Source organism: Rhinoraja longicauda, chromosome 1, assembly GCF_053455715.1.
Source record: "Rhinoraja longicauda isolate Sanriku21f chromosome 1, sRhiLon1.1, whole genome shotgun sequence".
Classification (NCBI taxonomy): Eukaryota; Metazoa; Chordata; class Chondrichthyes; order Rajiformes; family Arhynchobatidae; genus Rhinoraja; species Rhinoraja longicauda.
Genome location: NC_135953.1, coordinates 5,723,107 through 5,736,392, shown reverse-complemented (window position 1 = coordinate 5,736,392; position 13,286 = coordinate 5,723,107). Strand labels below are relative to the sequence as shown.

At 54.1% G+C, this 13,286-nt stretch overlaps 1 protein-coding gene across 1 annotated transcript in view; it reads left to right on the top strand.

Moving 5' to 3' along the window:
- tlx2 (T cell leukemia homeobox 2) overlaps positions 1–9,497 on the top strand; it is a 49,092-nt gene extending 39,595 nt beyond the window's left edge. The window contains exon 3 of the mRNA XM_078408745.1: positions 9,278–9,497. Coding sequence (XP_078264871.1) covers positions 9,278–9,497 — 220 coding nt within the window. The remainder of the gene's footprint in view (positions 1–9,277) is intronic.
- Positions 9,498–13,286: the final 3,789 nt, after the last annotated feature.

The window sequence follows — 13,286 nt, the reverse complement described above, 5'->3', positions numbered from 1 at the left end:
GAGACACAGAGACACAGAGACACAGAGACACAGAGACACAGAGACACAGAGACACAGAGACACAGAGACACAGAGACATAGAGACACAGAGACATAGAGACATAGAGTCACAGAGTCTTAGATTATTAGTCATATTCATAGATTCTTAGAGTCATAGAGTTATAGAGGCATAGGTTTAAGGTGAAGGGGAAAATATTTAATAGAAATCTGAGGGGTAACTTTTTCATACAAAGGGTTTTTTCATAACAAGCTGCCAGAGGTGGTAGTTGAGGCTGGGACTATCGCAACGTTTAAGAAATAGGTACATGGATAGGAGAGGTTTGGAAGGATATGGACCAAGCGCAGGCAGGTGGGACTAGTGTAGCTATGGACATGTTGTTCGGTGTGGGCAAGTTGGGCCGAAGGGCCTGTTCCACACTGTATCACTCTATGGCTCTATGGCTAGGGTCAAAGAGTCGTAGAGTCACGGAATCATGGTCATAGATCATGGAAACAGGTCGTTCAGCCCAACTTGCCCGCACCAACCAACATGCCCCACCTACACTTGACCCATCACTCTCTAAACCTATCCCTATCCAGGTACCTATCCAAATGTTTCTTAAACATCATGGTAATACCTGCCTCAACTACCTCCTCTGGCAGCCAGCTCTATACACCCACCACCCTTTGTGTGAAAAAGTTACGTCTCCGACTCCTATTAAATTTTCCCCCCAGAGACATAGAGACACAGAGTCATAGAGTCACAGAGTCACAGAGACATAGAGACACAGAGACACAGAGACATAGAGTCATAGAGTCAGAGTCAGAGTCAGAGTCACAGAGATTTAGAGTCACAGTCAGAGTCACAGAGATACAGAGACACAGAGACAGAGACACAGAGACACAGAGACACAGAGACACAGAGACACAGAGACACAGAGACACAGAGACACAGAGACATAGAGACACAGAGACATAGAGACATAGAGTCACAGAGTCTTAGATTATTAGTCATATTCATAGATTCTATGGGCGCTGTCTGTACGGAGTTTGTACGTTCTCCCCGTGACCTGCGTGGGTTTTCTCTGAGATCTTCGGTTTCCTCCCACACTCCAAAAACGTACAGGTATGTAGGTTAATTGACTGGGTAAAATGTAAAAAATTGTCCCTAGTGTGTGTAGGATAATGTTAATGTGCAAGGATCGCTGGGCGGCGTGGACTTGGTGGGCCGAAGGGCCTGTTTCCACGCTGAATCTCTAAATCTAAAAAGCTAAAAAATCCTCCTGCGCTCCAAGGAATAGAGTCCTAGCCTGCTCAACCTCTCCCTGTAGCTCAGGCACTTGGGTCATGGCAACATCTCGTAAATCTTCTCTGCACCCTTAAGATATGTCTGAGAAAGATTGCACTAAAATGATTTTTAAGATCTCCCTCTAAGGAGGCTTTGAGTAGACTGTGTCTACAGAGTTTAGAAAAATAAATATTGATTTAATCGGCATTTAAAAATGAATAGAACAAGTGGACCCGTTGGGCCCAAACCTCTCCTGCATGGTACAGCACCCTCTCCTACCACCCCTCCCCTCCCCTCCCCTCTCCCCCCTCCCCCCTTCCCCTCCCTCTCTCCTCTCCCTCCCCCCATGCCTCTCCCTCCCTCTCCCCACCCCCTCACCTCCCCCTCCCCCCTTCCCCTCCCCCCACTCCACCCCCCTTATCCTCCCTCCTCCCCCTCCCCTCTGCCTCTCCCTCCCCCTCCCCTCCCCCCTTCCCCTCCCCCCACTCCATCCCCCTCAACCCCCCTTATCCTCCCTTCTCCCCCCTCCCCCTCCCTCCCTCCTCTCCCACCCTCCCTCCTCCCCTCCCCCTCCCCTCCCCTCACCTCTCCCTCCCTTCCCCCCCACTCCATCCCCCTCAACCCCCCTTATCCTCCTTCCTCCCCCCTCCTCCCTCCTCCCCCTCCCTCCCCCCCCTCCCTCCCTAGGAGACAGATTTAAACTTTAAAATGTGAATAACTTTAAAAATATAACACCGATTTCAGTAATTTCAGTAGACCGCTGCCTCCACCGACACTCCCTGGCAACGACTAGACCGCCCGCAGGCCTGGAGCTCCACCGCTGGTCCCCGCCGCATGCCCGCCCGCCCACACACCATGAGGCCGAGTCCCACCGCGCCATTGCTGCCACGAGGAGCAGCATCGACCCAGGCCCGGACCACCGAAGCTGCCGCTTCCCACGTCCACCGCCTCCCCGGGGCCGCCGCCGCCGACTTCCGAGGCCTACCTGAAGCTGCAACCGCCAACCCCCACCGCCTCTCCGGGGCTACCACCGCCGACATCCGAGGCCTACCAGAAGCTGCCGCCGCTGCCGACGACGTCCTCCCCATCCATCCGCTGACTGGGCCGACTACTGCTTACCCGGGCTCCAGTTCCCCGCGGGCCTCCCCCAGCGACTGTGTCAATAGACAATAGGTGCAGGAGGAGACCATTCGGCCCTTCGAGCCAGCACCACCATTCAATGGGATCATGGCTGATCATTCTCAGTCAGTACCCCATTCCTGCCTTCTCCCCATACCCCCTCACTCCGCTATCCTTAAGAGCTCTATCCAGCTCTCTCTTGAAAGCATCCAACGAACTGGCCTCCACTGCCTTCTGAGACAGAGAATTCCACACCTTCACCACTCTCTGACTGAAAAAGTTCTTCCTCATCTCCGTTCTAAATGGCCTACCCCTTATTCTTAAACTGTGGCCCCTTGTTCTGGACTCCCCCAACATTGGGAACATGTTTCCTGCCTCTAATGTGTCCAATCCCCTAATTATCTTATATGTTTCAATAAGACCCCCCCTCATCCTTCTAAATTCCAGTGTATACAAGCCTAATTGCTCCAGCCTTTCAACATACGACAGTCCTGCCATTCCGGGAATTAACCTAGTGAACCTACGCTGCACGCCCTCCATAGCAAGAATATCCTTCCTCAAATTTGGAGACCAAAACTGCACACAGTATTCCAGGTGCGGTCTCACTAGGGCCCTGTACAACTGCAGAAGGACCTATTTGTCAACCCACACCGCTCCACCGCCCAGCAGCAGGTCGCAGCCGTCGCTGTACCCGGCTCCCAGGCCCAGCAGCAGGTCGCAGCTCCACCCGGCCCACACACACCGCGCTGGGCCAACAGCCCCCACCAGGCAGAGTCCCACAGCACCGCTGGGTCCTACTGCCCACCCCCTATTACAGGTAACTGCAGCAGGTGTTCCACTGGGTCTCCCCCTTCCCCCTCTAGCCAGGCGACCCCAAGTACCCCCCACATCGGTCCTCATGCCCCCCTCTGCCCTGCTAACCCACCACCCCCCCCACCATACACCCCCTCCCCCTCCACCTGCCCCCCTGCCCTCATCCGACCCCAACCCCCACCATTGCCGGGTGTTCACCATACCCCCTGACATCCCCCTTTCAGACACCAAACGGTCGGTCCTCAGCAGAGGCCTTACCTTTGCTCCCCTCCGCTCCCACATCAACGAGTTCCGCGTCCGCCATGACGTGGAGCTCTTCTTCCGCCGCCTCCGCCTCCGAGCCTTTTTCCATGGGAAGGAGTCCCCACCCCCCACTGATGACCCCTTCTCCCGTCTCCAGCGAACCCCCTCCTCTTGGACCCCCCCGGTTGGCCAACTACCCTCACTAGAACTTTTCATCTCCAACTGCCGGCGTGACATTAACCGCCTCAAATTCTCCACTCCCCTGACGAACTCCAACCTCTCCCCTCCTGAACGTGCAGCCGCCCACTCACTCCGCAACAACCCGGACTTGGTCATCAAACCCGCTGACAAGGGAGGGGCTGTGGTAGTCTGGCGTGCTGACCTCTACCGGTCCGAGGCCAGGCGACAACTCTCAGACACCTCTTCCTACTTATCCTTGGACCTTGACCCCACCGACCAACACCAGACCTTTATCAGCAGCACCATCACGGACCTCACCATTTCCGGTGATCTACCCTCCAATGCCTCCAACCTTATCGTTCCCCAGCCCCGCACGGCCCGATTCTACCTCCTACCCAAAATCCACAAACACAACTGTCCCGGCAGACCCATTGTCTCTGCCTGCTCATGCCCCACCGAACATATCTCTACCTACCTCGACTCCATCCTATCCCCCCTGGTTAAATCCCTCCCCATCTACGTCCAAGACACCTCACACGCTCTCCATCTCCTGGATAACTTCCGGTTCCCAGGCCCCCACTCCCTCATCTTTACCATGGATGTCCAGTCACTCTACACTTCCATCCCTCACAAGGATGGTCTTGAAGCCCTCTGTTTCTTCCTCGACCGTAGAACCAGCCAATCCCCATCGACCAACACTCTCCTCCGCCTAGCAGAGCTGGTTCTTACCCTTAACAACTTCTCCTTTGACTCCTCCCACTTCCTCCAAACCAGGGGCGTAGCTATGGGCACTCGCATGGGCCCTAGCTACGCCTGCCTCTTTGTCGGGTACGTCGAACAATCCCTGTTCCAGACGTACACTGGCCCCATCCCCGAACTCTACCTCCGCTACATCGACGACTGCATTGGTGCTACCTCTTGCACCCATGCAGAACTCACTGACTTCATACACTTCACCTCCAATTTCCATCCTGCCCTTAAATATACTTGGACTATCTCCAACATCTCCCTACCGTTTCTGGACCTCACCATCTCCATCACAGGAGACAGACTAGTGACTGACATCTACTATAAACCCACTGACTCGCACAGCTATCTGGACTACACTTCTTCCCACCCGGTCCCCTGCAAAAAGTCTATCCCCTACTCCCAATTCCTCCGTCTACGCCGCATCTGCGCCCGGGATGAGGTGTTTCACACTAAGGCGTTAGAGATGTCCTCATTCTTCAGGAAACGGGGCTTCCCCTCCTCCATTATAGATGAGGCTCTCACTAGGGCCTCTTTTACATCCCGCAGCTCCGCTCTTGCTCCCCCTCCCCCCATTTGTAACAAGGACAGAATCACCCTCGTTCTCACCTTCCACCCCACCAGCCAGCGTATCCAACATATCATCCACCAACATTTCCGTCACCTACAACGGGACCCCACTACTGGCCACATCTTCCCATCTCCTCCCCTATCTGCGTTCCGCAGAGACCGTTCCCTCCATAACTCCCTGGTCCACTCGTCCCTTCCTACCCAAACCACCCCATCCCCGGGCACTTTCCCCTGCAACCGCAGGAGATGCAACACCTGTCCCTTTACCTCCCCCCTCGATTCCATCCATGGACCCAAACAGTCTTTCCAGGTGAGACAGAGGTTCACCTGCACCTCCTACAACCTCATCTATTGCATCCGCTGCTCTAGATGTCAAATTCTTTACATCGGCGAAACCAAACGCAGGCTCGGCGATCGTTTCGCTCAACACCTTCGCTCAGTCCGCCTTAACCAACCTGATCTCCCGGTGGCTGAGCACTTCAACTCCCCCTCCCACTCCCACTCCCAGTCTGATCTTTCTGTCATGGGCCTCCTCCAGTGCCATAGTGAGGCCCACCGGAAATTGGAGGAACAGCACCTCATATTTCGCTTGGGCAGCTTGCAGCCCAGCGGTATGAACATCGACTTCTCCAACTTTAGATAGTTCCTCTGACCCTCTCTTCCCCTCCCCCTTCACAGTTCCCCTCTATCTTCCTGTCTCCACCTATATCCTTCTTTTGTCCCGCCCCCCCTGACATCAGTCTGAAGAAGGGTCTCGACCCGAAACGTCACCCATTCCTTCTCTCGTGAGATGCTGCCTGACCTGCTGAGTTACTCCAGCATTTTGTGAAATAAATAGCCTCGATTTGTACCAGCATCTGCAGTTATTTTCCTACACTACCGATTTCAGTAAAACCTCTTCCGTTAGCACCAAAGGAACGACGGTGAGTAAGGTGGGTCTAAATTTGTCGAGCGATCATGTTCGGTTTTGGCTGTAGTTCAGTAACAAACAAACAAACAAACGAGAGTTTTAGTGTATAGATTAAGGAACTTCATTGATGCTGGGAAGCTGTTTTACCTCACAGAGGAGTCTAGAACCAAGAGGTGTTGTGTAAGTGAGAAAGGCTCAATCATTTATGACTGGAGAGATGATTCTCTTTATGAATTTTCTACCTCAGAGGTTTATGCATGTCGATTACTTAAGCCTTTAAACTACTGGATAAATAACTCCAGTAGTTTAAAAGCTTAAGTAATGAACATCCATCAGCCTGGTGCAGCGGTAGAGTTGCTGCCTCACAGCGCCAGAGACAATAGACAATAGGTGCAGGAGGAGGCCATTCTGCCCTTCGAGCCAGCACCACCATTCAATGTGATCATGGCTGATCATTCTCAATCAGTACCCCATTCCTGCCTTCTCCCCATACCCCCTGACACCACTATACTTAAAAGCTCTGTCTAGCTCTCTCTTGAATGCATTCAGAGAATTGGCCTCCACTGCCTTCTGAGGCAGAGAATTCCACAGATTCACAACTCTCTGACTGAAAATGTTTTTCCTCATCTCAGTTCTAAATGGCCTACCCCTTAATCTTAAACTGTGGCCCCTTGTTCTGGACTCCCCCAACATTGGGAACATGTTTCCTGCCTCTAACGTGTCCAACCCCTTAATAATCTTATACGTTTCGATAAGATCCCCTCTCATCCTTCTAAATTCCAGTGTATACAAGCCTAGCCGCTCCAGTCTTTCAACATATGACAGTCCCACCATTCCGGGAATTAACCTAGTGAACCTACGCTGCACGCCCTCAATAGCAAGAATATCCTTCCTCAAATTTGGAGACCAAAACTGCACACAATACTCCAGGTGCGGTCTCACTAGGGCCCTGTACAACTGCAGAAGGGCCCGGGTTCGATCCTGACTACGGGTGCTGTACGATCCTGACTACGGTGTTTGTACGTTCTCCCCGTGACCTGCGTGGGTTTTCTCTGAGTGCTCTGGTTTGCTCCCACACAAACTAAACCAAACTAACCTGAACACTCCAAAGACATACAGGTTTGTAGTTTAATTGTTCAGTTCACTCTCGTTTATTGTCACGTGCACAGCGAAAAGCTTTTTGTTGCGTGCTAACCGGTCAGCAGAAAGACAATTCATAATTGGCTTCGGTAAAATTGTAAATTGCCCCCAGTGTGTGTGGGATGGTGTCAGTGTGCGGGGATCGCTGGTCGGCGCGGACTCGGTGGGCCGAAGGGCCTGATTTTGCGCTGTATCTCTGAAATAAACTAAACCAAGAAAACTACTGAAGTTCTATGGCAATACCACATAAAATGGCAGCTGGTAACGGACAAATAAGGAACTATAGACAATAGACAATAGACAATAGGTGCAGGAGGAGGCCATTCGGCCCTTCGAGCCACCACCGCCATTCAATGTGATCATGGCTGATCATTCTCAATCAGTACCCCGTTCCTGCCTTCTCCCCATACCCCCTGACTCCGCTATCCTTAAGAGCTCTATCCAGCTCTCTCTTGAATGCTAAACAAAGTTTAGTTTAGTTTAGATATAACAGGGAAACAGGCCCTTTGGCCCACACACCACTAGTTCGATGTCATGCCAGTCTAGCGTACTGCACACTGGGAGCAATTTACAGAAGCCAATTAATCTACAAACCTGCACGTCTTTGGAGTGTGGGAGGAAACCGGAGCACCCGGAGTGAACCCATGCAGTCACAGGTTGTCTCCGTACAGATAGCACCCGTAGTCAGGATCATACCCAGGCCTCTGGTGCTGTGAGGCAGCAACTCTACCGCTGCACCTTTGTGGAGGCCAGCAGTTACTCCAGCATTTTGTATCAGGGCCACAGTTTAAGAATAAGGGGTAGGCCATTTACAACGGAGATGAGGAAAAACCTTTTCAGTCAGAGAGTTGTAAATCTGTGGAATTCTCTGGCACAGAAGGCAGTGGAGGCCAATTCTCTGAATGCATTCAAGAGAGAGCTGGATAGAGCTCTTAAGGATAGTGGAGTCAGGGGGTATGGGGAGAAGGCAGGAATGGGGTACTGATTGAGAATGATCAGCCATGATCACATTGAATGGTGGTGCTGGCTCGAAGGGCCGAATGGCCTCCTCCTGCATCTATTGTCTATTGTCCATTGTATACTCTTGTTTGGATTCATTGTTTTCAAGGGTAAATCACACTGAGTTTACCTTTTAGTTTTAGTTTTAGAGATACAGCGTGGAAACAGGCCCTTCGGCCCACAGGCCTGAACCTGTGCCAACCAGCGATTATCCGCACACTAGTTATATCAACACACTAGGGACAATTTAAAGAACCTACAAACCTGTACGTCTTTGGAGTGTGGGAGGGAACCGGAGCACCCGGAGAAAACCCGCGCAGGTCACGGGGAGAGCATGCAAACTCTGTACAGACAGCACCCGTAGTCAGGATCGAACCTGGGTCTCTGGTGGGTTGCTATCAGGCAGCAACACTACCGCTGCGCCACCGCGCCTGATAACTGTGTTGGTGGTTTTTATTGCTGGAGGTGTGCTCGTAACTAATTCTGGCCTGACTTCAACTGTCTAATTGCCTGTCAGTGTCAGAAGGATCTGACACTTTCCGCGAGGAAGTTACAATTACTAAAATTTGTGCAGCAAATTACAACTAACGACACAGTCTGCCTGTCAGAGAGACTGAGTGGAACATGAGTCCGAACACGCCGCGCAGGAGAGCAGTGTGAATACGATCAGATCACAAGAATGTAGGACTGAGCATCATAAGGCAGCATCCCCAAACCTTCAAAGACAGGCTGCTGGCACATGGGCCTTCATCAACCAGAGTATTGAGTACAGAATGTGTAGGAAAGGAAGTAGTACTGGCGCAGCGGTAGAGTTGCTGCCTTACAGCGAATGCAGCGCCGGAGACTCAGGTTCGATCCTGACTACGGGCGCCGTCTGTACGGAGTTTGTACGTTCTCCCCGTGACCTGCATGAGTTTTCTCCGAGATCTTCGGTTTCCTCCCACACTCCACAGACGTACAGGTTTGTAGGTTAATTGGCTTCGGTAAAAATTGTAAATTGTCCCTAGTGTTTGTAAGATAGTGTTAATGTGTGGGGATCGCTGTGGTCAGTGCAGACTGCATGGGCGAAGAAGGGCCTGTTTTCTCGCTGTATCTCTAAACTAAACTAAACTAAAACTATGTTACAATCTTTGTCAAGGATGCACACCACCCCATGCGGTGCCCAGCGGCCCCGGAAATCCCCCGGGGCGCCCGTGGGAACGAGGGCTGGGTCCCTCTCTAGCGTGGCCTGGCGCCCAAGGGCGTGGACGTGAGTGACCCCTGATGTTTTTTTTTCTCTCTCGGTGCAGGAGGCAGACGGCGGAAGAGCGAGAGGCCGAGAGGCAACAGGCTAACCGGCTGATGATCCAACTTCAACAGGAGGCCTTCCAGAAATCGCTGAATCAGCCCTTACACCAGGACGCGCTCTGTGTCCACAACGCCTCTCTCTACGCCCTGCAGAACCTACAGCCCTGGGCGGACGATGGGACCAAAATCACCTCCGTTACGTCCGTGGCTTCCGTGGTCTGACCCCCCCCCCCCCACCTCGTTTCCCTTTCCTCCCCCCACCCCCTCCCCTCTTCGACCCCCCACTCACTCGCAAAGACTCTGAAACCCCTGTTACCAAATGACGCTGCACATTACTGTATATTATGGGCTTGGATTTTTTTTTTTCATTTTTAACCTTTAAAATCGAATGTTATTCATTTTAATAAAAAGTACTTGCTAAAGGGTTATTTGCAATGCAAAAAAAAAAAAGGCAAATAAAAAATATGATTCAATAGATTAGGCTTCTATTCATGGTGTTTTGCTGATGTGAAGATTAATTGGGGCCAAAATGGACACGGCACAGGTTCTGTGGGCGGCACGTGTTCGCAGCGGTAGAGTTCCTGCCTCACAGCGCCAGAGACCCGGGTTCCATCCTGACCACTTTTTTTTTTTTTTTTTTTTTATATATAAAAGTTTTATTCCAAAGAAAAACATACAAACATACTATGCAAAATGTGATCAAACAAAAACCGCCTGTATCGGCAGTTTACAAATTAAACAATTATCACATTAAAATCCCACCATCTCTGTCAACAATACATTCAACCCCCCGCGGCGACCAGCGTTCACGGAAGGCCTCCAGAGTCCCCGTGGACACCGCGTGTTCCCTCTCCAGGGACACGCGGGCACGGACGTAAGCCCGGAACAGGGGTAGGCAGCCGTCTTCTGTGAGGCCGTCGACTGCCCGCTGCCTGGACCCGCGGATGGCCATCTTGGCCAGGCCCAGGAGCAGACCGACAGGGAGACCCCCTCCTCCCTCCTGACCCTCCCCCCTCTGTACCGGGTACCCAAAAATTAAAAGCGTAGGGCTAAAATGGAGCCAGAACTTGAGGAGCAGCCCCTTCAGATACTGGAACAGGGGCTGTAACCTCACGCACTCTGTATACAAATGGTACACGGTCTCCTCCTCGCCGCAGAAGTGACAGGCGGCAGACAAGACCGTGAACCGGCTCAAGTATCTGTTACAGGCTATAGCCTTATGCAACACTCTCCACCCCAGGTCCCCGATGTAAAGCGGGAGGACCCCCTTATAGAGAGACCTCCACTGGGGACCGCTCCCGCCGTCAGGTGGTAACACGGACCGCCAGGGCGTGTCCGGACGGAAGACGACAGCGAGGAAGTGGAGAGTGTGCAGGAGCAGCCTGTACAAAACGCGCCTCTCCGCGTCACGGAACGGCACGCTGGGCATCTGGGAAAGGCGGCTCATATTGCGTGGGGCCGGCTCTCGGGAAGGGACCCGTGCCGTGGGCCCGATGAGCAATTCCGACGGAGCGGGGGTAAGCCCAGTCGGAATCGCTCCACGCACACGCCTCTCCTCGACACCCACCGTGACAGGGTGAGGACCGGCCCCCCTCACAACCACAGCACCCCCCTCCCCCTGAGGAGCAGCGCCCTGGCTGAAGGTGACCAAATTCCTGGCTCTCAGGAGATCACGGTAAAAACCAGGCAACTCCCTCCTAGCGCGCTGACTCATGCCCGCTACCGGGAGCCGGGATCCCTCCTGGAGGCAGCGCCCCTGGCAGAAAAAGTACGTGGCCAGCGTGTGCCATCTGGGAGGGCACTCAGAGTACACGTACCTCCGCAAGGTCCTGAGTCGGAGGGCTGCCACCTGAGTGCGGACGCAGACCAGCGCCTGACCGCCCTCCTCCAACGGGAGACTCAGAACCCCAGCAGAGACCCAGTGGTTCCTCTCACCCCAGAAGAAGTTAATTAACCTCCTCTGTATCATGGCGATGAAACGAGAGGACGGGACCAGAGTGGCCAGCCGGTACCACAGCAGAGAGGCCACCAGCTGGTTTATGACCAAAGCCCTACCCCGATATGATAACACACCAAGGAGGCCTGACCAGCGCCCCACACGGGCGACCACCTTCGCCTCCAGCTCCTGCCAATTCGCCTGCCAAGCCCCCTCAGTGGGACTCAGGTAGATCCCCAGATAGAGGAGGTGCGTGGTGCTCCACGCAAAAGCTGCCATCTCCTCCGGCAGGGAGTCCACCTGCCACTGACCCACCAAGAGCCCAGCACACTTCCCCCAGTTGATCCTGGCGGAGGATGCGGCTGAGAACACCCGCTGGCACTCACGCATCCTCCGTAGGTCAACCGGGTCGGTGAACATTAGTAGCACATCGTCGGCGTAGGCCGAGAGAACCACCTCCACCCCCGGCCCCGGCAAATCCAAACCTGCCAGCCGCCTCCGTAGGAGACACAGGAATGGCTCCACACAGAGGGAATAAAGCTGGCCGGACATGGGGCATCCCTGACGAACCCCCCTCCCAAAGTGAATGGGAGCCAACAAAGAGCCATTGACCTTGACCAGGCACTCTGCGGCAGCGTATAGGAGCCGGACCCGGGCCACAAAATGGGGTCCGAATCCAAACGCCCGCAGAGTCCCGAGAAGGTAGTCGTGTCCCACCCGGTCAAACGCTTTCTCCTGGTCAAGGGAGAGAAAGGCAACGGACTGACCAGCCCTCTGGCACAGATGGATCAGGTCCCGGACCAGATGGATATTGTCCTGGATGGACCGGCCCGGGACTGTGTAGGACTGGTCAGGGTGGATCACATGGGACAGCATGGGCCCCAGGCGATTGGCCAATGCCCGTGCAAAGACTTTGTAACCCGTACTGAGAAGAGAGACCGGGCGCCAGTTCTTCAAGAGGCGGAGTTCGCCCTTCTTGGGCAGCAGGACGACGACTGCCCTTCGCCATGAGAAGGGCATCTCCCCGGTCGCCAGGCTCTCCCCCAACACCTTCACATAGTCGCCCCCCAGAACACCCCAGAAGGCACGAAGAAACTCCACAGTCAGCCCATCCAGCCCCGGAGACTTGCCCCTACTGAGCTGGTGCAGGGCACCAGTCAACTCCTCCAGAGTTAGGGGATCATCGAGACGCTCAGCCACCTCTTTGCACACTACGGGTAAGCCCTCCCACAGCACCCCTTGTGCCTCCTCACTAGATGTTCCCTCGGAGAACAGAGTGTCATAGAACGACCTAACTGAGGCACCGATCCTCTCCGGATCCGTGACGGAGGAGCCATCGTCCACAAGCAACTCGACAAACTGCCTGCGGGCACCTCGGCACTTCTCCAGGGAGAAGAAAAAGGGGGAGGCGCGGTCCAGATCGTGCAACATCTGGACTCGCGACCTCACATACGCGCCCCGGGACCTCCTCAGCTGCAAGTCCCTCAGTGCCCCTTTCTTCTCCTGGTACTCCTCCCACTCACATGAGTCCCCCTCCGTCTGACCCAGGCGAGACTCCGAGTCGAGCAACTCTCTCTCAAGCCGTCCGATCTCGGAGTCCCGCCCCTTGGTCGACCCCCTCGTGTAGTCCTGGCAAAACAGACGGACGTAAGCCTTCCCTACATCCCACCACTGCCTTAGGGAAGGGAAACGCCCCTGCCTTTCCCTCCACTCCGCCCAGAACTGCTTGAATGAGTCCCGGAACCGGCGCTCCTCCAGTAGCCGGTTGTTGAAGTGCCAGTACGCGGACCCTGCCCGTGTGCGCGTCGGGATAAAGTCCACTCGCACCAGGCAGTGGTCCGAGCACGGCTCCAACCGCATGGAGGCTGCCGAGACACAGGACACATAAGCCTTAGACACATATACACGGTCAATACGGGAACCACCCCCCTTAAACCTGTATGAGAAGGCGCCGGAGTTGGGATGGAAATTCCTCCAAGCATCTACTAGCTCAAAAGAATCCACCAACTCCCTTAATGTCTTGACCGCTGCCGGATCGCGCTGAATGCCAGAGCGATCTCTCACCTCAAGGGTAC